The sequence below is a fragment of the Dipodomys ordii genome, unplaced genomic scaffold (assembly GCF_000151885.1).
Source record: "Dipodomys ordii isolate 6190 unplaced genomic scaffold, Dord_2.0 Scaffold2, whole genome shotgun sequence".
NCBI classification, from domain to species: Eukaryota; Metazoa; Chordata; class Mammalia; order Rodentia; family Heteromyidae; genus Dipodomys; species Dipodomys ordii.
This window is the reverse complement of record NW_012267218.1, coordinates 22,133,543-22,157,251: the sequence shown is the minus strand read 5'-3', so window position 1 is coordinate 22,157,251 and position 23,709 is coordinate 22,133,543. Positions and strand designations below refer to the sequence as shown.

At 39.8% G+C, this 23,709-nt stretch overlaps 1 protein-coding gene across 1 annotated transcript in view; it reads left to right on the top strand.

Moving 5' to 3' along the window:
• The window catches only part of Ttll5 (tubulin tyrosine ligase-like family member 5), a 221,664-nt gene that overhangs the window by 20,531 nt on the left and 177,424 nt on the right, over positions 1-23,709 (top strand). The window contains exons 4-9 of the mRNA XM_013013504.1: positions 3,324-3,349; positions 3,456-3,562; positions 7,228-7,358; positions 11,757-11,839; positions 20,193-20,262; positions 20,724-20,808. Of these exons, the coding sequence (XP_012868958.1) occupies positions 3,324-3,349; positions 3,456-3,562; positions 7,228-7,358; positions 11,757-11,839; positions 20,193-20,262; positions 20,724-20,808 (502 nt within the window). The remainder of the gene's footprint in view (positions 1-3,323; positions 3,350-3,455; positions 3,563-7,227; positions 7,359-11,756; positions 11,840-20,192; positions 20,263-20,723; positions 20,809-23,709) is intronic.

The window sequence follows — 23,709 nt, the reverse complement described above, 5'->3', positions numbered from 1 at the left end:
TCACAGTGCCACTTCCGGCTTTTTTCTTTTTGCTTATGTGGTGCTGAGGAATCGAACCCAGGGCCTCATGCATGCAAGGCAAGCGCTCTACCACAGAGCCACCTTCTCAGCCCATGAGTACATTTCTTATCAAGCATTGTTGCCATCTCCTTTGTTTTTTCTCCTACCATCCCTTCCCTTCCAGATCCTCAACTACCCCTGCCCCCCGCCCCCCCACCTAAATTGTAAAGTTCATTTTTCTACATAGCGTCTTAGACTTCTCATTGTTGCAATGGGTCAACTTGTATCCCTATTTTTCCCTTCCCCTCCCCAAATTATACCAGCATCAAATACAGTGAAAACAGGGGTTATACCGTGGGGAAGGGACATATAAAGCAACAAAAAAATCACATGGTACTTTATAAATACGTTAGAAACAATAGCAAGCAAGAAAAAAACACTTGTGTCCCTATCTTGGGGTTCATTTTGCTTAACACCATCTTATCTGACCTTTTCTGCTTGTCTCAGCCATATACTAGTTATTGCGAATAAGGAAACCATGGGACTTATGTTTCTTTGGGTCTGGCTTACTTCACTTAATATAATATTTTCCAAGTCTTTCCATTTCCTAACAAATGGGGCAATGTCATTCTTTCTGATGGAGGCATAGAATTTCAGAGAGAGAGAGAGAGAGACTGTGTGTGTGTGTGTGTACCACATTTTCTTGATCCATTCATCTACTGAGGGGCATCTAGGTTAGTTTCATAGCTTAGCTATGGTAAATAATGCTGCAATAAACATAGTTGTGCTGGTAGCTTTAGTATGGTCGTGTTTGGGTCATAGGGGAACTCTATGTGGAGTCTTTTGAGGAACCAGTGGTTGAACAAGTTTACACTCCCACCAACAATGCAGTAGGGTTCCCTTCTGGCCACATCCCCTCCAGCAACTGTTAAAATAGTATGGAAGAAAGACAGCCTCTTCAGTAAATGGTGCTGGTAAAATTGGTTAATCACCTGTAGAAAACTAAATCTAGATCCTTATATATCACCCTGCACCAGAATCAACTCCAAATGTATCAGAGACCTTGGAGTCAAAGCAAACACCCTGAAAACATTACAGGACGGAATAGGAGAAACCCTACGTCTCCTTGGTACAGGCTGAAATTTTCTTAATAGAGACCCAGAAACACAACAAATCAAAGAAAGGTTGGACAAATGGGATTGCATGAAGCTGCAGAGCTTCTGCATGGCAAAAGACATAGCTAGCAACATCAATAGAAAGCCCACGGATTGGGAGAAGATTTTCACTAGCCATACAATGGAAGGGTCTCATATCTAAAATATACTTGGAACTCAAAAAATTAAAAATCCTCAAGAAACAACTGCCCGATAAATAAATGGGCTAAAGACTTAAAGAGAAACTTTGCTGAAGAAAAAATAAGAATGGCCAATAGACACATGAAGAAATGCTCAGCCTCTCTAGCCATAAAAGAAATGCAAATCAAAACAACATTGAGATTCCACCTCACCCCAGTTAGAATGCCTATAATCAAGAACTGTAGATGATCTTATATATCTAATAGATACGTATATTATATCCTGTCTTCTTTTTTTTTAAAAACCTTCAGCACATTCCATGATTCTAACATACTCCAGGTACAGTATATAATTCTTTTTGTTTTTTACAGTATATAATTCTTAATGAATGGGCAAGTATATTCTAACAAATGAACAAATAAAATAACTTGGTTAAACTAAAATCATGTATCTGGTTTTATTTATTTATTTTTTGTCAGTTGTGGGGCTTGAACTCTGGGCCTGGGCACTGTCCCTTAGCTCTTCATCTCAAGGCTAGTGCTCTACCACTTGAGCCACAGCACCACTTCACAGATTTACCTGCCCAGGCTGGCTTTGAACCATGATCCTCAGATTTCAGCCTCCTGAATATCTAGGATTACAGGCATGAGCCACTGGCGCCCGGCAAAAATCATGTATCTGATGAACACTTCATACTGAGTATCTGCAAAGAAGCTAGGTCTGAGAAAGCAATTTTGGAGTTGGGTCCTGATCTTATACTTTGATATCCAAAAGAATTAAGAAGTATCAGGGTTGGAGGTGTGGCTCAGGGGGTAGAGCACAGCCAGTGAGCAAAAGCATCAGATACTGAGTTCAAGTTCTAGTCTCTTTTTGTTGTTGTTGTTGGTCGTGGGGCCTGAACTCTGGGCCTGGGCACCGTCCCTCAGCTCTTCAGCTCAAGGCGAGTGCTCTACCACTTGAGTCACAGTACCACTTCTGGCTTTTTCTGCTTATGTAGTGCTGGGGAATCGAACCCAGGGCCTCATGCATGCAAGGCAAGAACTTTCCCACTGAGCCACATTCCCAGACCTCAAGTTCTAGTCTTGAACAAAAAAAAGATATCAACATCGATAGAAGGGTTAGCTTTATTATTTTTTTTTGCATTTAGGATTTGCCCAACTTCCTTATATTTTAAACTTGTGTACTTTAAAAAATATTTATCTTTTATTGTTATTATAAAGCTAATTACAGAGGGGTTACAGTTATATAAATCAGGCAGAGAATACATTTTTTTTAATTTGTTTTTTTGTTTTCTTTTTGGTTGGTCGTGGGGCTTGAACTCTGTGCTTGGGCGCTGCCCCTGTGCTCTTCAGCTCAAGGCAAGCGCTCTACCACTTGAGCCATAGCACCACTTCCAAGAGTACATTTCTTTTTGGACAGTGTTACCCTTTCCCCCACTCTTTCTTGGTTTTTCCTTCCCACAAGTTGTATAGATTATTTTCAACATACTGTCTAGTTAGAGTACCACTGCTGCATTTGTTCATCCTTTGTCCCTCCATTTCTGTTCTCCCTCTTGCCCTCCCAAAGATAGATAACCATACAAACAAGACAAAAAAATAAAAACAACAAAAAATTTGTTTTCATTTTCTGGTGCTCATTTTGATAAATATTATTTTATATGACAGATGCATATAGGCATTGAGCCTTTGTGTTCTTCCCCTAAGAGTATCTTCCTTTGGTCTCACTGTGTGTGAATGCCTAGAGTCCTGTATATTTTATCACGTCCCTTTGTATTTTAGATCTGATTTCCACATATGAGAAAAAACATTCACTGTTAGTCTCTCTAAGTTTGATTTACCTCATTTAATATGATTTGTTCTAGGTCCATCCATTTCCCTGTAAATGACATAATATATTTTTTCTAATGTCTATGCAAAATTCCATTGTGTATAGATACAACATATTTTGGATCCACTCATCTGTTGTAGGAACTTATGTATTTTTTAAACATTGTCTTCTGTGCTGTAAAACTTTCTTCTGTCTCATTAGGTTCCCATACTTATTGGGCTACTGTTGTGAGTCTTTTGAATGAACAATTGCTAGGACTTTCTCTGTATTGCTTTTCCTAGAAACGGCTGTCTCTGATGGTTTCTTGTCTTTTGAATTTCTGCCTGCCCTCAGGTTCACCCAAGCAGCACAGACTATAACCTGATGTGGACAGGATCCCACCTGAAACCCTTCTTACTTCGCACCCTCTCTGAAGCACAAAAGGTTAATCACTTTCCCAGGTAATTCTCTTGTAGCTACTTTGCTGATATTGGTGTATATAGTCAGTAACAATAGTTAATATTGGTACTGGCACAAGATAGAACTGAAGACCATGGAACAGAATAGAAGAGCCAGAAAGAAACCTGCAGACCTACAGTCATCTAATATTTGGGAGCCAAAAACATAGGATGGAAAAAAAGCCCTTTCAACAAATGGTTTTGAGAAAACTGGGTATCTACACACAGAAAATGGAAACTGGGTCCATAGCTGTCACGATGTACTAGTATCAATTCAAAATGTATCAAAGACCTCAGTGTAAGACTTGAAATCTTGAAACTACTATAGGATGTAGGAGAAACATTGGAACTTCTTGGCCAGACAGGAACTTTCTGAATAGAGTTCCAGGAAACCTTTTCCATGACAGTGAAGATGCTTTTTTTTTTTTTTTTTTCTTCCTGGTTCTGGGACTCTGGGTCTGGGCTCTGTCCCTGAGCTTTGTTTGCTCAAGGCTACCACTTGAGCCACAGTGCCACTTTCAACTTTTTTGAGTAGTTTATTGATTTCACAGACTTTCCTATCCAGGCTGGCTTTGATCCACAATCCTCAGATCTCAGCCTCCTGAATAGCTAGCATTACAGGTGCCTGGCTTGATGCTGATGATTTTAAAGGAGACAGTTCTTTCCTGAATATGAGCTTATTGACAACACCTCATAGGAATGAATTCTCCTTCCTCACTTTCCCTTTCAGTTGCTGCTTTTTTTTTACCTTCATGAAATAATGACCCACCTAGTATTTTAACATGACTCATTGCCCTTGGGCATAAAAATTTCCAAGATTCCAAGCAAAGGACTAAAAATACTGTTGTCTAATTCTAGTAACAGCATAACAAATCCTCCTTTTATGATGGTATTCCATTTCTTTGCTTTTAACAAAATTGAAACAATGTAGTTTTCAATCATTAAATGTGTATGTGTATCCTACATGTCTAGAGGTAGTATTGGGGATTGAATTTAGGGCCTTGTACTTCCTAAACAGGCATTCTGAAGACATAGTTATGAAACAGGAAAAGCAAACTAAAAGCTGGAGAATGCATTTGTAAAATGTATCTGTGATGAAGAATTTCAATTCAAAGTATACAATTGACTCTCAATAAGTAAGCAACACTATTTTTCAAATTGAGCAAAAGATTTGAGTGGATACTGCAAAGAAGATATACCTATGACAAATTAAGGTTTTGTAAAGATGCTCAATGTCATTAGGTTCTAGTGGAATCCAGATCAAAGCTGTGTAAGGTATATACCTATATCTCTGTCTGTCTGTCTGTCTAAACACTGACTTGCAAGTGTAACCCTAATATGTTGCTGGTGGGAACACAAAATGGTATACAGCCACTTTGGTTAAAAAAAAAAATATATATGAGAGAGAGAGAGAGATACATTTCTATATCTAAGTCTCTGTTTCCTGATCTACAACTCTTAAAGCTTGTAGTCTCCAAGGTGGCAAGTATCCTTTGGTTGCTAATGAATTGATTGATGACTGGCAGCCTCTTGGTAGCTTCAGAATGAGGACTTCTGATAGGAAAGACTAAAGTTATAATGGGAGGGTTGAGAGTTCCAGCCTGCTCCTCAACCTCTGAAGAGGAAAGGGACTGAAAGTCATAATGATCACCAGTGATCCAATCAGTTGTGTCTACCAAATTAAGCTTCTGTTACAAACCCTAAGGACATGTGAGAATTTCTGGAGGGTAGAGTGTTAGGAGAGGGCCTAGAAATTCTACACCTTTTCTCCCATAACTTACTCTATGTATTGTTCCCTCTTATCCTTTGTAATACCTTTTATAATAAACCAGTAAATGTAACTGAGTGTTATACTGTGTTCTGTCACCCCCTTTGGCAAATTGTTTGAACCCAAAGAGAAGATCTTGGAATCTTGTTCAACCAGGTAAAGAACTGTCTTGTAAGTAGCATCAGAAGTGAGGGGAAAGTCAGAGGGACTGAACCAATTTCTGTGGGATCTGATGCCATCTCTACGTAGATAGTGTCAGAACTGACCTGAATTACACTCTGTAGGTGTCTGCTGCAGGATTGCTTGCTGGTATGTGGGGAAAAGCCCTCTTACAGATGGTGTCAAAAGTGTTGAGTGATTGTGTTGAACTGAGAATAGAAAATTGGAAAAATGCTTTGATATTTCCTCCATGTCTCAGAATATAATAGGAGAAACTGAGCTGTTTTTCCAGTATTCTCAGAATAACCATTTGGCAGTTTCTAATAAAGTTAAACATATACTTATCTGGTGATTGTAAAATGTGTCCATAAATTTTTTGACACTGCCTTCAAAAAGTTGAGCTAATTTTTTCTGTTCTTGAGTGTCTACTGGACTTAGCAACTTGCCTCTATCAAATGGAATGTGGCAGAAGTGGCAGAGTGTCACTTTGAGACTAGGTCATAGCAGATATGCAGCATCTTTCTTGCATCACTTGATCTAGAAGAAGGCAGTAGCCATATGGTGAAGAATGAAGGCTCTCAGCCTTATGGAGAGTTCACACGGGGAGGAACTGAGGCCTCTGGGTAGCAGCCATCCCCATACCAATAAGACATCTGGGAAGTAGTAGATCCTCCATTACCAGTTATGTCTGAGTACCTCAGCACAGGCCAACATCTTGTCTACAACCTGAGAAGAGGCCCTGAGACAAAACCAGCCATATCATTCTACATTCTTGGTCCACAGTACATGAGATCATAAATGTACATTGTTATTTTAAGATCCTATATTTGGGGGTTGGTTATTCAACAATAGATAACTAATACAGCTTGCTAAACAGCAGATTTACATGTTGAAAAATGAATGTTTGCACAAAAGCTGGGAAAAAAAAGCTGTGTTCACAGAAAACTGTGCAAATGCTAATAGCAACTTTATTCATCATTTCCCCAAACTGGGAACACCTGAATGTCCTTCAGCTGGTGAATGTGTTAATAGTCATATTATTATTTACCCAGTAAGGTAAAGGACAAAATACAAATAAGTGCAGCAACAAGGGTAAAGATCACATGCATCCTGCTCAGTGAAAGAAGCCAATTTTAAAAATGTATGTGCCACATAATTCCGTTGGCTTGACTTTTTGGGAAACAACAGAAAGATGAATGTTTGCCCATGGTCTGGTGGTGATTGACAGGTTGACTACCAAGGTACTGGAAGCAACTTTTTTTTTTGCTAGTCCTGGGGCTTGAACTTAGGGCCTGAACACTGTCCCTGAGCTTCTTTTGCTCAAGGCTAGCACTCTACCATTTGAGCCTTAGAGCCACTTCTGGCTTTTCTGTTTATGTGGTACTGAAGAATCGAACCTAGGGTTTCATGCATGCTAGGCAAGCATTCTGCCACTAAGCCACATTCCCAGAAACTTTTGATGTTAGACCTGTGCTGGTAAGTGCTTGTCCAAACTGCTAATTATACACTCAAAAGGAGAAATTTTACTATAAATAAATGGTATTTTAATAAATCTGACCAAAAATATCCACTTAATGACATGGTTCATAAGCCTTGAGGAATAACAAAATGATACATTTAGACTTCTTGGTATCTTTAGAACTGCTCCAGAATGGCATACTATGAACTCTTACTAGTGTAATAACAAGGAAGACCTCTGCATCACAGCTTACTGACATGGAAATATGTTTTTGGTTTGTAGGTCTTATGAACTAACCCGAAAGGACAGACTGTACAAAAACGTCATTCGGATGCAGCATACGCATGGATTCAAGGCTTTCCACATCCTCCCTCAGACCTTCCTCTTGCCAGCTGAGTACGCGGAATTTTGTAGTAAGTGCTTGACCAAGAGTACCCCAGCCCTATCACCTGAACTTAGGGCAGATCTAACTCAGAAGCTTCACATTATCAACCAATTGAGAGATGTGGTTTCCTAGTAAAACAGTTGCAGGCACAAATTTAAAACTACTTTTATTCTGATTGTCTAGTAGATGACAGTCATCATATATATATATGATATATATAAAGGGCTACATTGGGGTCATCCAGGTTTGCCGGTGTTGAGTATTTGTGCTTAATTGTCAATTCATCTATGAGAGTCAGTGCCTGGGCAAGCACACTTTGTATTTCTGCATGCGAACTGCATGTGCTTTTCTGACTGTCCCTTTTCTTTGCTATTTAAGAACATTCTTGCTGCCTTGATTTCTAGACTTGTGTGATTTATGCTGTTTGGGAACAAGTATCATATATCTTTTGATGTTAGTGTATGGTTTGGTGGTACCAATTAGTCACACCCTTTTTCCTTAAGTTCAGACTAATAAAAAAATACACATGGGAGCCAAGTAGGGATCTAAATGTCAGCTGGTATTACTGGTAAAGTTACATAGGAACATATGGCCCAGATCCAGGTCTAAAATGGGATTCTTATTTCTTTTGCCTCTTCATAAACTTGCCTAAGAGTTGGGCTATTTTGGGCCCTCCTCCTGGGAATAGTAGGTATTCAGTAGACTTGGTACAAGAAAAGGTAGACAAGGGATGAGAGTCTATATAGTAGATGTGTAATACTGACACTGATTGAACACTTTCTGTTAGGAACTGCTTTAAGTGGATCCCCACTCAAGTGAGTTTTATAGATAAGGGTCAGGAACAGTTTGGTTAAAAACTTTCTTAAAGTCCTGCATCTTGTACGTGTGCAGTTAAGATTTAGACTGTCAGTGTGGTTTCAGAGGCCATGCTGTCCAGCACTGTGTTTGCTTACATTTGACCACTTTTCAGCATCACCAGTGAGAATGGAGTTTTAGGGAAGACAGAAAACAGACAAAGTTTCTTTCTTTTCATCTTTTTTTTTTTTTTTTGGGTCTGTCGTGGGACTTGAACTCTGGGCCTGGGTGCTGTCCCTCAGCGCTTCAGCTCAAGGCTAGCACTCTACCACTTCAGCCCCAGTGCCACTACCGGTTTTCTGGTAGTTAATTGGAGGTAAGAGTCTCACAGACTTTCTTGCCTGGGCTGGCTTTGAACTATGATCCTCAGATCTCAGCCTCCTGAGTAGCTAGGATTACAGGCTACCGGCACCTGGATTCTGTCCATCATTTGAGTGAAGAGAACAGTAGTGTATCAAGAACTCAGGTACTATTTTGTATCTAGCTGGAATCATTAGTTAATCATTGGCCTACAGAATTCCCTGAAGTGGGTCACCTAGAGCATTAATTAATCAAGGGGCTTGCCCAAGTGGTAATGCCTGCCTAGCAAGCAAGAGATCTTAAGTTTAAAGCCCAGTATCACTATAAAACCAAAGCAACCGTAACAGCAATAACAATAAAATCTCCAAAGCTTAGTCAGGCACCGGGCTCATGCCTATAATCCTGACTACTCAGGAGGTTGAGATCTGGAGGATTGTGGTCCCAAGCCAGTCTGGGCAGAACAGTTTGTGAGATTCCATCTTCAAGATAACCAGCAAAAAGTCATGTTAGTGGCATGGCTCAAGTGGTAAGCACTAGCCAAACAAGCAAGCACCAGGTTCAGTACGAACTGCAGTAACTGGCAAAAAAAAAAGTAAAAAATCGATTTCCTACTTATAGTGCACTCAGGGGAGACATATTGTAGTTAAGGAGAGAGAGAGAGAGAGAGAGAGAGAGAGAGAGAGAGAGAGAGTGTGTGTGTGTGTGTGTGTGTGTGTGTGTTCAGGCTAGTACTGGGCCTTAAACTCAGTGCCCTCCCTTAGCTTTTTCCACTCAAAGTTGATTCTGTACGACTTGAATCACACCTCTACTTATAACTTTTTGCTGGTTAATTGGAGATAGGAATCTCTGGGATTTGTCTGCCAGGGTTGGCTTTGAACCAGGATCCTGATCTCAACCTCCTGAGTAGTTAAGGATTACAGGTATGAGCCACCAGCTCCTGGCAAGGATTTTTTTTCCCCAGTCCTGGGGCTTGAACTCAGGGCCTGATTGCTGTCCCTGACCCTCTTTATTCTCAAGGCTACTGCTCTACCACTTGAGCCACAGCACTACTTCTGGCTTTTTCTGAATAGTTTATTAGAGATAAGAGTCTCACAGACTTTCTTTCCTGGGTTGGTTTCAAACCATGATCCTCAGATATCAACCTCCTGAGTAGCTAGGATAAAGTTGTGAGCCAGCAGTGCCTGGCCTGGCAAGGATCTTTTGTTGTTGTTGCCGTTATGTGGCTTTGGCTAGTCATTCAGACCTCTCTGTACCTTAGCACAGATCTTACAGGTAGTGTTGTCAGAATGTTTAAATAGGTTCATATGTGGAGAGCACTTGGAACAGTACCTGATAGGTGTTTGACATTCAGTATTATTTCTTATTTCAAGTTACAGACTTTGTGTGTGTGGAGGTGTGTATGCTGGGTCCTGGGGCTTGAATTCAGGGACTATGTACTGTCCTTGAACTTTTTTGCTCAAGGCTAATACTCTACCAATTGAGCCACAGCTCTACTTGCAACTTTTTTGGTGGGAGATAAGAAAGAGTTTCATGAACATTCCTGCCTCAGCTGGCTTCAAACCATGATCCTCAGATCTCAGCTTCTCAAGTAACTAGGATTATAGGCAAGAATCACCCATGCCCAGCTTCAAGTGATATTTAATTGCCTGTTACCTAATAAAAGTGGTAAAATACAAACCATCATAAGCCAACACGATGGCATAAAAGTGATTTGGCTATTATGTCAGCAACATAAAATGGTATGAACATCTCCTATTGTGGAATTCCAAAAAGAGAGAAATTGAAGTTAAGAACAGTTCTCTATTAACTTGAACTTAGCAGAGCTCTGCAATTTTTCCTTCCTGATATCCTCCTGCGCTACAGCAATGGATGGGGGAGATGCTTATTTGGTAGTTAGAGTTAAGTGTTCTTCTCCCATCCACTCAAGTCTGATTTGGGTTTCAGTGGAATTGTCTTTTAGCTACTCAGACTCTTAAATTGTACCTTTTTTTTTTTTTAAACAAAAATGCTTTCTGAAGGTCAGTAGAATGCATAGCATTTTTTGCAGCCATAACCCAATGTCACCACATGTAGGCCTGGCAAATAGAAGCATCTGCTGTATTTCCAGTTAAGTCCTTAGTGTTACCATCTAAAGACCACAGCAGGGACTTCTTAACCTATAGAAGAGGAGGGACAGGGAAGGTGTGATAGTGAAGAGGATTCTTGGTTTCATCATACCATGATGCTGGTCAGGCTGTGCCACTTGTTCAGGGTTCTGCTCTCTGATTAAATCTTCAGGAAGAGTTTTCTTGTTGTGAAATTTGGATTTGTTTATATTTTGGCAATACTGGGGTTTGAACTTAGGGCTTTGCACTTGTCAAACAGGTCTTCTATCAGTTATGCTGTTATCTTCAGTTGTTTTTTTTAATGTTTTGAATATGACCTTACCTAGACTGTGATCCTCCTATACATACCTCTCAGGCAGCTGGGATAGCAAGAGTGAAACACCTCCCCCTAGCTTTTATTTTGGTATTTTAAAAGGATTGTAACATTTACAGTTCTCTTCAATAATATAACTAAGTTTTCAGTATTTTAAGTTGAGTAAAACATTTACAATAAAACCCCCAGATCTTGATGTCCACCTCTCAAGTAGTTAGATTGTAGGGATGAGCAACTGTGCTCTGTTTGTGATCTGGCCTTAAACAGTAATTTTGCTGATAACCACCCTCCCAGATGTACGAGTATATCTAATTAATCCTTTGCTGTTATAATGCAATATCATATAACCATATATATACAGTATTTCACAGATGTGAATAAAACTAGAGGATACAGTGGAGCTTTAAATTCTGTGTGGTCCTTCCTTCCCTCTCTCCTTCCCTTTCTTCTACCATTCCTCTTTTCCTTCCCTTCCTTCTTCCCCTTTTCTTTGTCTCCTTCCTTTTCTTTCTTCCTTCTTTCCTTCTAGCCCATAGGGGATTGAATATCTCTCTAGTGTTCTTCTCCTTGGGCTCTGTTCCCAGAACTTCTGTTTTTGCATTTTGTTTCTGTAGCCCAAGTTAGCCTTGGACTTGCTGTTGTTTCATTTCCTCCTCTTCTCCCCCAGTCCCTACCTTTCCTTTCAAGGTTAGTCCAAAAATACAGGTACTTTTAGTTGCTGCCCTCCTGCTAGAAGTTTTGAAGGTTTTAGTTACCTAAAGATAATAATCATTCTTGAAATTTAAGATAATATACTCACATTCCTTCTTTGTCTTGCTTTTTCTCTTGTTTTATTTCCCAATATTTTGAGCAGATTCATATTCAAAGGACCGGGGACCTTGGATAGTTAAACCAGTGGCCTCTTCTAGGGGGCGTGGCGTCTACTTGATCAACAATGTAAGTATGCAGAAGATGGCAGACCTGGTAGTCTTGTGGATCCTTTCCCTTAAGAATAATATTCCCTTCTGATGTCTGATTCAGAATTGAGAATGGCTGTGCAAGGTCTATTGTTTACCCTACTGCTAGTGACCTTCTCCTGTGCCATAACATTTCCTCCATGGCAGAAAGTCACTTGGTCATATCTGGGGGAAGGCAGCGTTTGTGTCCACAGAAAAGAGGTGTCTTCTGCTTCTGTATATATCACTGTATATAGCACTGGGATTAATTGGTAGCATGCACCTGTAGTTGAGCACAACTTTGGGTTCCTGCTTTCAGTTAGTGAGCAAATTAGTGAGCAGAATTTTCTTTTGAGGTGTTGTTATTGTTCTGCTCTTGTTCCTTCTTTCTGCTTTCCCTTCCCTTCTTTCCTATTCTCTTCCCCCTTTTCAGAAAACACCAGTATCTTGGTTCTTTGCAAAATTTTCATTCAACATTGTTTTAGAATTTGATACACAGTACTAAGTAATTTATGCAAAGTACATAAAACTCCTCATTCTCTAGACTTTCCCCAATAGTTAGTTGACATTGATGATTTATGCTTCTTCCTTTCTCAACTTACATAGTGTTTGGTAATTCCAGCTTGACATTTATTGTATTCCTATCTGCGTATGTGCTCTTCCACATTCTATATCTGCTGAAGTTTTTTTTCCAATATTTTAAAGGGTTATAACATTTACAGTAGGGCTGGGAATGTGGCTTAGTAGTAGAGTGCTTGCTAAGCATGCATGATACCCTGAGATCAGTTCCTTAGTACCACTTAAACAGAAAAAGCCTGAAGTGGTACTATGGCAAAAGAAACCCAGGGACAGTGCCCAGGCCCATGAGTTCAGGACTGGCAGAAACACCCAAAAACCAAAAACACAAACTCTTCAGTAACTATGACTCAGTTTTCCGTGTTATAAGTTGAATAAAAACATTTAAAGTAAAAACCCCAGACCCTACAGCATTTGGGATTCTGAAATTTGTATATAGGTCTAGTCCTTTTTTCTCTCCCTTTTTCCCCCCCTTTTTTTCTTCTGGATATTTATTTATTTATTTTTTTGGGTCCAGTCATGGGTCCTGAACTCTGGGCCTGGGTGCTGTCCCCTCAGCTCTTCAGCTCAAGGCTAGCGCTCTACCATTTGAGCCACGGTGCCACTTCTGGCTTTTTTCTTTTTGCTTATGTGGTGCTGAGGAATGGAACCCAGGGCCTCAGGCATGCAAGGCAAGCACTCTACCACTGAGCTACCTTCCCAGCCCTCTTCTGGATATTTAATGGACCCATCTAAGAGTTTGTTTTTGTTTTGTTTTGTTTTTCTTCAGCTTGAGGAAAATTATCCTCTTACTATCTCTGTCTCCACTTTTGGAACTCCTTTTTTAGATACTTTGGGACTTTTCTTTGTGTTTGCTTTTTTTTTCTTCCTTAGTTTTCATTCTTCAGCCTTTTCATACCTTTATCTTTTGAATCACCAGTTTTAGCTTTGTCCATTTTGTTATCTTGCAGTGGATATTTATACTATCACACTTTGGTTGCCAGAAACTTTAAAAATTTTCTTTTATTTTTATTTTTACTTGCAGATAATGGTCTGTTATTGCTTAATGGATGCAGTTTGCCTGCCTGTTTCCCTTAGGAAAACATGTCTTTAAAGTACCCTTCTATTCTTGAATTTTCTGGGTGTTGGCTTTCTTCCTGCTATCGGATCATCTTAATTCTGCTAATTCTTAGGTGTTAGGCCATATTTATGAATCAGACTAGATTGAAACTGGTAGGCTGGCTTGGATTTCTGTATGGCCATGTAAGACTCTTTCCCTGGCAACCCCTTCCTGGATGAGAGGACAGCCCCTTCCTGGATCAGAGACTGATGGGGCATTTTCTGTAAGAGCACAGCATGCTCGCTTACAGATGGAGTTGAGAATGTGGGTGAAGAGCCTGCCTCTTCTATTTTGCCAAGACAGATGGGCCTCATGACCGTAGGGGAGCTTGATGAGTTTCTTCCTATGCATATTTTTCCTCTCTTTTCTTTTTAGTGTTTGTTGGGGACAGAGTAAGCTTAGGTTCTTCCCTCCTCCATGAGATCCCTGCAACCACACAAGGGATGCTTCCCAAAGCATCATTAGGTTTGATCCTCAAGGTATAGCTGCCACTTGGGTGCTTAGAGAAGGCCCACTGCTCGATATCCCTGATGATGATCTGATGTGTGTTTCTTGGCCTGCCCTACCTCTTACCCAGCTTGTATGGCCAAGCTTGTACCTTTGCAAGGGCTCAGGAGCCCTCCCCCTCCATATTTGAGCTAGGGCTTCCTCAGCTCTGGTTTTTCAACCTGATTCCATCTGCTAGCTATTTTTCAGAACTCCCTTAAATTTTTGGTCTATTCTGCCTCCTTTTGCTTTTTTTTTCTGGCCTTATTATCATTTCATTCTTTTGAAAATACCCTTTCTGTTCTTCGAGTAGAACTCTGGACAGGAAAGGAAAGTGGGGGTAGATATGCTGTGGGTGTGGTCAGTACACCATCTTAAATTCTTCAATTACCTTTCTTATTGAGCTGTTTCCTATGTGTGCAGAAATGAGCTTTCTGAGGGGCTTTTCAACTTGGAAGATCCTGGACTCAAAACTAGATGGTGTCGGGCACCGGCGGCTCATGCCTGTAATCCTAGCTACTCAGGAGGCTGAGAGCTGAGGATCATGGTTCAAAGCCAGCCTGGGCAGGAAAGTCGGTGAGACTTTTATCTTTAATAAACCACTAGAAAACTGGAAGTGGTGCTGTGGCTCAAGTGATAGAGCACTCACCTTTAGCTGAAATGCTGAGGGACAGCTCCCAGGCCAAGAGTTCAAGCCCCAGGACCAACCAAAAAAAAAACACCAAAACTGGATGATAAACAATGATGGCCAGACCTTTCATACTGGATGAATTGGGGCTCTGTTTCCAGAGAACAATCACTGGACTCCAGGCCCCAGTTATAAGTTCTGTCACCTGGCCTGGGTTACTATTAAGGTTATTTTGTTTGTTTGTTTTTTTGGGTCCGGTCATGGGGCCTGAACTCTGGGCCTGGGCGCTGTCCCTCAGCTCTTCAGCTCAAGGCTAGTGCTCTACCACTTGAGCCACAGCGCCACTTCCGGCTTTTTTCTTTTTGCTTATGTGGTGCTGAAGAATCAAACCCAGGGCCTCTGGCATGCAAGGCATGTGCTCTATCACTGAGCCACCTTCCCAGCCACTAAGGTTATTTTGTACCAGATCTCATGTGACCTAAGACCTGGTCATATGCCTTGGCTCTGTCTTCTGTCCATCTGACTCTGGCGTGAGGCTCCTGTCCAACAGCCTTCCCTTCAGCTCTGTGCCAGGAGCTCAGTGTTGTTTGAATCTCATGGACAGTACTAGTTTGGATTAGGGTTTTAGCTGCCAAATAGAATTGCTATTGAGAATCAACTCTGGGATAGATTTGCTTTTTTTTTTTCTTAGACATGAGTCAAAAAGAAAAGGATCTATTCCTAGCACATCTGGGACTTTTTTCTTTTGGAATGCTCTTTTGCCCTCATGATCCATTCTTCTAAAGCTAACATCATAAAGAATAGAAAACTAAAGCTTTCCTTGTGGGGCTGGGAACCCTGTGCCCTAACTCCTCGCTGATGTTGGAACTCATAAAGGGAATGACATGTCTTTAGGGAATGCACATTTGGCAGGCTTTGTCTGAGTCTCCTTCTCCCTCCCACCTCTCCCTGGGAGGAATCTCTTGAGACCCCCTGCATAGATCAAAGTACTTGGCAGGACTTTTTGCCTTTCTCCTCCCTCCTTGGTGAAGCTTTGGAATGAATCTGATTCTTTTAGGTATTTAGTGGAGGTGCCAGACAGAAGCCTGGGAAGATGCCAGCAGGCAGAGGAGGGCTGGCAGCATGTAAACCTATGGGGGACATAGTTCATTTCACCCCCAAACTGGAATTTTATCACTTTTTACCCAGACCTGCAAACCATGTTGCTAGTACTACTCTTTTTTCTTACACAGAAGGCCTAACCATTCCCTCTTTTCCATACCTGGATCTTTTCCCATGGAATATGTGACCTATTAGCCAACTGGATGAAGTAACTCTTTCCAGGCTGCTGCCTGCTCTCCTTTTAGATTTGAGGGGGAGGGAAGGTTGCTCAGGCACAAGGTCTGTATGTAGAACTTGTGTGGCTGAGTGAGGAAGGGATGGAGTTAGGTGTGAGGGTTGACATTTTTCTCTTGTTTTTTCATTGTCATGAGAAGGCCTCTTAGTAAAAATTTCCTGTAGCAGTCATAACTCATAGGAAACTAGCAACTTTTACCATAAGGAGACTAGGATAAAGGATATAAAAAGTATTACTCTTTTTTTTTTTTTTTGTCGGTCGTGGGGCTTGAACTCTGGGCCTGGGCGTTGTCCCTCAGCTCTTCAGCTCAAGGCGAGCGCTCTACTACTTGAGCTACAGCGCCACTTCCGGTTTTCTGGTGGTTTATTGGAGATCTCACGGTCTCTCCTGCCCGGGCTGGCTTTGAACCGCGATCCTCAGATCTCAGCCTCCTGAGTAGCTAGGATTACAGGCGTGAGCCACCAGCGCCCGGCAAAAAGTATTACTCTTAAGTAATAACTGAACAGAGCAGCTTGAACTCCACCAAGGGAAGCCCTGGTTGGTTGGCTGATATGACCTCTTAAGAATTCTTTAACTCTACAAATACAGCATAAAGGAGCAAAGAAATCTGGTTGCCCAGCTCCTTAAGTAACCTGACTCAGTACCATCCTTTTCCAATTCAGTAGATTCAAAACAATGGGTAAAGACACAGTATTTCCTGATGAAGATGTGAGTTTGCTTATGGAAGTCCACTTCAGACAACCCTCTCACACATGATGCATAGTAAAGTAATACACATCCCAAGGTTATGAACTATCAGTGTTTGGTCACTCTGTCCACTGCTGTACTTACTAATATAATTTTATACTCTTGTTTCTTCTTGTTTTTATGTTCTCCCCTTATCATTCAACAAATACGAAGTACCAGCTGTCTGTGACTTAAAACCTTTTAAGAATTTCCCCTAATTTTTTTGTTTTCCTGATTCTTAGATATTGTTGTTATAACTCACTGCTCTACTCTAAGTAGACTGGCATGTAGTGTAGCATGTTGAAGTGAATTTAGTAATTAGAACTGCATAGATACCACTGCATTCTTCTACTCTATAGTAACTTAACCAGATTCAATTTAGGAAAAGAGATGTTTACATCTTCCATGACAACTCTGCTTCCCACTTTAGCCTTTTTTTGGTAATCATGGGACTTGAACTTGAGGCCCAGGCACTGTCCCTGAGCTCTTTTGCTCAAGGCTAGCACTCTACCACTTTGAGCCACAACATCACTTCTGATTTTCTGGTAGTTAATTAGAGATAAGAGTCTCACAGATTTTCCTTCTCAGGCTAGCTCTGAACCATGATCCTCAGATCTCAGCCTCCTGAGTAGCTAGGATTATAGGTGTGAGCCACCAGCATCTGGCTTTTAGCTTTCTTTGGAAGGAAATTTCAAAATTGAAATAACTTAGAATCAGTTCATTAGGGATTGATGAAATAGGCTAAAATATATAAACAAGCTTTTATTAGTAGTGGCTCTTCAATGTACAACACTAAGCAAAGAAACCATACCCACCTGTTTTTAGTCTTACAGTTTAATTCCTAATGCAGATAGGAATGAGAGGTAAAGACATTAAAACAAATGTTAAAGTTGCCAAGTAATACCCTGGTTTATGTTCTGCACAATTCAGTGGATGATTGTGTATGTGATGAGGAAGGGAGAGAGGAAATGGACACGAGCAGCAGACGTTACAGAATGGAAACCACTCCCAGTATATTCTCTGGTACAGAAGATAGTTGAATGGTCATATATCTGTTTTAGCCAATAGTTGTTGCTCAGTTGGAACACAACTGTGATTAATTTCAGTGTTGGATTACAGCCTGTAGCTTTACTGCTTTGAAAGTGATTACATCAGTTCTTAGGATGTAAGATACTACTTGCGAGAATCTGATCAAGAAGTCTAAGGGCATCAGGAAATGGTATGGATGGCTGATTCCATTAGAGATGAATCAGTACTGATGTCATTGTGTTCATATAATACATGGAGAAGGCTTGTAAAAGCTGTGGTCTGACTTTGAGATAACAACAGTGGGAAATGAGGGGAATCTCATTATCCTAATTTCAGACTTGATCATTGTGGTTGTGAATATGCCATGGATCATAAAATTATGTAGTACTTCGGATAGGAAATGCTCTATTACAAAGAAAAACTAGAAATTTGGAGACATGTACTTTGGGTCAGAATATTGAGAACTATGAATAGTGGTTAAAAGTATAGCATCTGAGCTGGGTGCTGGTGGCTCACCCCTGTAATGCTAGCTACTCAGGAGGCTGATATCTGAGGATTGTAGTTCGAAGCCATCTTGGGCATGTACATCTGTTAGTTTAATATCCAGTTAATTGCAGAAAAAGCTGGAAACGGTGCTGTGGCCCAAGTGGGAGAGTGCTAGCCTTGAGCCAAAAAGGAACCCAGGGACAGTGCCCAGGCCCAGCGTTTAAGCCCAGAACTGGCAAAAAAAAAAAAAAAAAAAAAAAAAAGGGATGCCTCTGAGAGATTTCCTGTGTTCCATTGCTTTATTGATTATTAGCTGTATGATTTTTAGTAGCTCTCTAACATATCTTATTCTTTTCTCATCTGTAAAATCTGACGGTGATTACCTGCCTCCTGGGTTTTGTGAGGATTACATGAAATAATACTTGTGACAGACTTAGAATAGCTTTGGAAGATAGTAAATTTATTGAATTTTAATTGGTTCTGCAAATGTTGTTACTTTTGAACTGCTGCCATAGTTAACATCATAATTTTTTGCCATTTCTGTTTTGAATCCCCTTTGCTCTGAAAACATTGACTTGCAGCTGATTTCTCTATGCTAGTATAATCACATATGGCTTTGTTATGTTTTAGAAGCTTCCTTTCCTTTTCCTTCTGCCTAGCATTTGAACTTAAAGTCTTACTCTTGTTAGGCTGTCACTCTACTAATAAACTATGCCTCCAGTTCTGTTTCAGAAGTCTTAATCTCACTGTTTCCTTAATCTAGAATCTACAATAAATTGATGCTTTCCATTTTGTTAAATCTAAACTCCCCTTCCTGGGGATTCATATCCTTTCACCAGTGGAGTCTTTCTGTGCGATTTGTATAATCATTCTGTCCATTATTTGCCAGTTCAGACTTTTAGCCCCAGGCATGAGAATCTGCTTCTTCATCCAAAATGACCTCCTGGCTTTCTCACCATGTATCTATCTGATAGCTTTTGACAAGCATTTCTGCACCTACATTTCAGGCCAAGCCTTCCCTGAGTAAGCCTTCCTGACTAACCCACTTTGCAATTTGACATCTTATATTTGCAGAGTTGCTGCTTTGTGTTCTTTGTATTGTATTAAACTCCTTGGGGATAGGAACCACTAAAGCTAATCTCTGTGCAGGTAGAGATTGGGTTTGTTTTTCTTATCATTGTGTCCCCAGTGCCTTCCTTATAGAGTGACCATCATCATTCACTATTTATTGTATAAACAACTTTTTTTCCCTTGCAGACAGTTGCTTAGCAAATGCCTTTAAGTAAATTAAGCAAATACCCAGAGGAAACTCTAGGATTCTTGGTAGATCTCTACATTCTCTCCAAACAATGTAAGGAGAACCTGCATTTAAGAATAGTGGTAGTACTTTTAAACTTTCATTGTTCTTTACATTTAAAAAAAAATTTTTTTTGGGGTCCGGTCGTGGGGCCTGAACTCTGGGCCTGGGCGCTGTCCCTCAGCTCTTCAGCTCAAGGCTAGCGCTCTACCACTTGAGCCACAGCACCACTTCCGTTTTTTTTCTTTTTGCTTATGTGGTGCTGAGGAATCGAACCCAGGGCCTCATGCATGCAAGGCAAGCACTCTGCCACAGAGCCACCTTCCCAGCCCTGTTCTTTATATTATGAAGAAAAATGTTTTCATTTTGTAAGTTGCTCTTACTTTCTTAACAAGCAACTTAGAGTATACATACATATATATGTAGACTTACATCTAGAAGAGTTAGGCTGTATTTGTTATTTGAAAGGTGCTATATATGTTTATTTCTTCCCATTGTAATTGAATACTATCAGTGTTTATAGAAGAGGTAGATTACCAGGTCAATTGATTATTTTGGGTTCCATAGAGGAAAACTTTATTCCTAAAGTTTTGATTTCCACATTATTTCTTAAAAAGTTAAGAACTTTGCTCCCTTATGTAAATTAGAATTCCTTTGCATTTTTTTCCTTTTCATTCTGTTTACTCAATAGCCAAACCAGATTTCCCTGGAAGAGAATATCCTGGTCTCCCGTTATATTAACAACCCCCTGCTCATAGATGGTGAGTTGTGATTCCACTCTTGACTAGATCGGGCTAGATCTTGCTAAACTTTTAACTTTTCCATAATTTCTGTAAATCTTTTTAAAGCTAGCATGAAATTCTTGACAACTGTGGCTCCAGAAACTGTTTCCTTACTTACTACTAAGGAATATTTTGAAGACTAAAAGTGATAAAATAAGAAATGCTTTATAGGCTCCCTAATCTCACTCTCACTCACACACACACAACTATATAATATAGATACAGATATTATATATTGTAATTTGATGTACTATATATATATAACAAAATTATATAGTATACTTCTTTATTCTCAAAGGCAAGGTGTATGGGTAGAGTATACTTCATATGAAGAGGAATGTTCATTCTTTCAATGTTTTTGGTTACATTGTCCATTTCATTCTCTGACAGAAAACAGACACAAACATAGTTTTTCCTGTGAATGCAAACTTTTTTTCTAGACTTCAAGTTTGACGTGCGCCTCTATGTGCTCGTGACTTCCTATGATCCTCTTGTCATCTATCTCTATGAAGAAGGATTGGCTAGGTAAGAGACTTTGATTTTTGGTGGAGGGTTTGGGTGGGCATATTAGAGTGGACCCATTAAAGTGGTTTCTAACATCAGGCTGTTCTTTCTGCCTTGTTGAACTCAGGAAAATGAGAGTATGCTTAGGTGAGCTTCAAATGACAGAAAGCAGTCTGTTACTCTACAGTCTCTACAGTCTCACCTGCATCTACACAAAATGTGTGTAAACACACACTTTACCAGTAATCTAGGTCATAGATTATTTTCAAGCAGTGAAAATTGTTATGAAGACCTCAGAGCACTAAGAAAACTTAACATTGTTTTTAGATCTCGAAAGAAAAATTTTTCATTTATTCATTTGTCATATGCCAGGCATTTATTTTAATCCTCAAAAATAACCTTATAGATGATACATTTCTGTAGTAAAAGAGACATGAAAGGACTTGAAGTGACTTCTTTTAGCTCACATAGCTGTGTGGAGTAGACCTGGGATTAGAACTTGATGACTGCACTGTCATGGTCTCTCACTGTTAGGAGAGGAATAGCTACTTTCCTTTCTTTAATGTGCTAGTTATTTGCAGAGTTTGTGTGTATGTTATTCTGTTTTTCATTAGGTTACTTTGTATATCTCAAAGTAGTGTGACACATAAATAAGTTTAGTTGATTAAAATTTGGAGATTTGTTTCCTGTATCCAGATAATTTTACGGTGACTGTTTTCATTAAGTCTATTCATGTGTACATAACTGGCTATGTTATGTTCTTTTTTCTTACAAATTTTTATTTTTAGTGAGCCATGGTGTTCTCTTACATGTCATAGTCTTGATGTGGTAAGACCCTAGCAGTCAAGGAAGCGAGCAGTCAAGACATAGTAGAATACCATGATCTCTGCTTGTTGCTGTATTTTATTTTTATTTTTTTAATTGTTGCCAGTCCTGGAGTTTGAACTCAGGGCCTGGGATCTGTCCCTGAGTCTCTCTGTGCTCAAGACTAGTGCTCTATCACTTGAGCCACAGTGCTGTTTCTGGCTTTTTCTGTTTATGTGGTACTGAGAAATTGAACCCAGAACTAAATGCATGCTAGGCAAGCACTCTACCATTAAGCCACATTCCCAGCCCCATTTTGCTGTATTTTAGAAAATACACCTTGAAGATGGAGGTATGTAGGTACAAGAGGACTAGCTATTTATGTACAGGTGATGAATAAAATACTTTCTGTCCTCACATAATGTTAACAGTCTCTACTTGTGAATATGAGTTTTGACGCATTATTGCATGCTGACAGCTATTGTGTTTTCTTTTCTTCTTTATTTTTAACCGAATATATACAATCTCATTTGTTGTTTATGACTAGGATCAAAGCCAGAGGAGACTAAGCAATGCTTGTAGCTGGTTGAGCCATGTCTTCCCTTCACCTCTAGGTGGCAATGACAGCATTTCTAAGTTCTGACATATTCTTAACCAAGATTTGAGTTTGAGCCCTGGAAATGCCAGAGACTAAGGAAACTCCATAGTTCTAGACTCTTATCCCTTGAAAATTGAGAAGGGAACACTTAAGATGGTTCTCAGTTGTTACGAAAAGGCCTAGACCAGGGCATACAAGCATGAAATATTAACTCTAATCAGGTCTTAATAGGAAACAGGTTTACGGTAGTGTTTATAGACACATGTGCTCTCATACTTGGAAGTACTAATAAGACGAATTATAAAAGCCAACTTCCTACATTATCTAGAAGAACATAAAGAAGGTAAAATATATTCCTAATTTCTTCTCAGGTATGTGCAATGCTGGGGATTATAGTTTTGTAATTTCAGACTTTCCTACTCCTGTGTCATGAGCTTCTTCATTCTTTTCACCCATCCTCTTCACAGTTTGTGTCCTCTGACTTGGTAGGGAGCTCATTGTATCCTGCCACAAATCAAACTGCTGGAATAGAAAAGAGACAGCAAGCTTTCTTATGAACACTGTTTTTCAAGCAACAGCCCCACCCCTGGTGGTTAAATTTGGCATAATTTTAAGGCCTTTATGGTTCAGAACACAAAATGGGAGCAGTACTAACATTTATTATAGAATTTATTAAGTATGTACAAATGCTTTATTACTTATATGTTGTATGGCCCAGCCTACTGAATTGAGTAACTTGTTTCTAGTAGGAATTTGTGTGTGTGTGTATGTGTATACATATGTAATGAAAGGATGCTTTTTTCCAGAATAATTAGGAAAATAACTTTTTAAAAATACTTAGATCATAGTGAACCAAAAGAACATAAAATTTCAGGGCCTTGGTTAGGTTTACATGAAATATAGGTGACTCTATAAAGTTTTTCTCAAAGGAGAGTGCACCACAGTAAAATAGGCTATTTGCCACAGTCCTGAAAGGTACAGTGTTCTGTGCAGTAATTTCAATGTGCCTGAGTTCCCATATCATTACTCACTGTGTATCTTGGCATTCACCTGCTTTGTTTCAGTCCTCTTGAGTGTGCTCAACTTGTCATTACATTCAATGATATTCTATAGCTCTTGCAGATCTTAGCTTCTGTAATCTCGGGTCACATGTGCTTTGTATAGATGTAACTGAAAATGGGTTCAGGACCAGATCATTAGGTCTTTTTACTTTGAGGCAAAACCAGATCTTTCTTAAAGAGACAGAATTGGAGACAAAAACAATTAGGAAGGTTCTTAAATGGTATTGTTTCTTTTAGAGGCTGCAAATTAATGCTAGGTGACAGAAGATTCATTTTACAAGGGTGTTATGTGAAATAGATTATTTTGTAAAAATTATTTACTTTTGATACTAAAGATTGTATTTTCTGTGTAGATTAAGAAGTTAAGGCTGGGAAGGTGGCTCAGTGGTAGAGCGCTTGCCTTGCATGCATGAGGCCCTGGGTTCGATTCCTCAGCACCACATAAACAAGAAGAAAAAA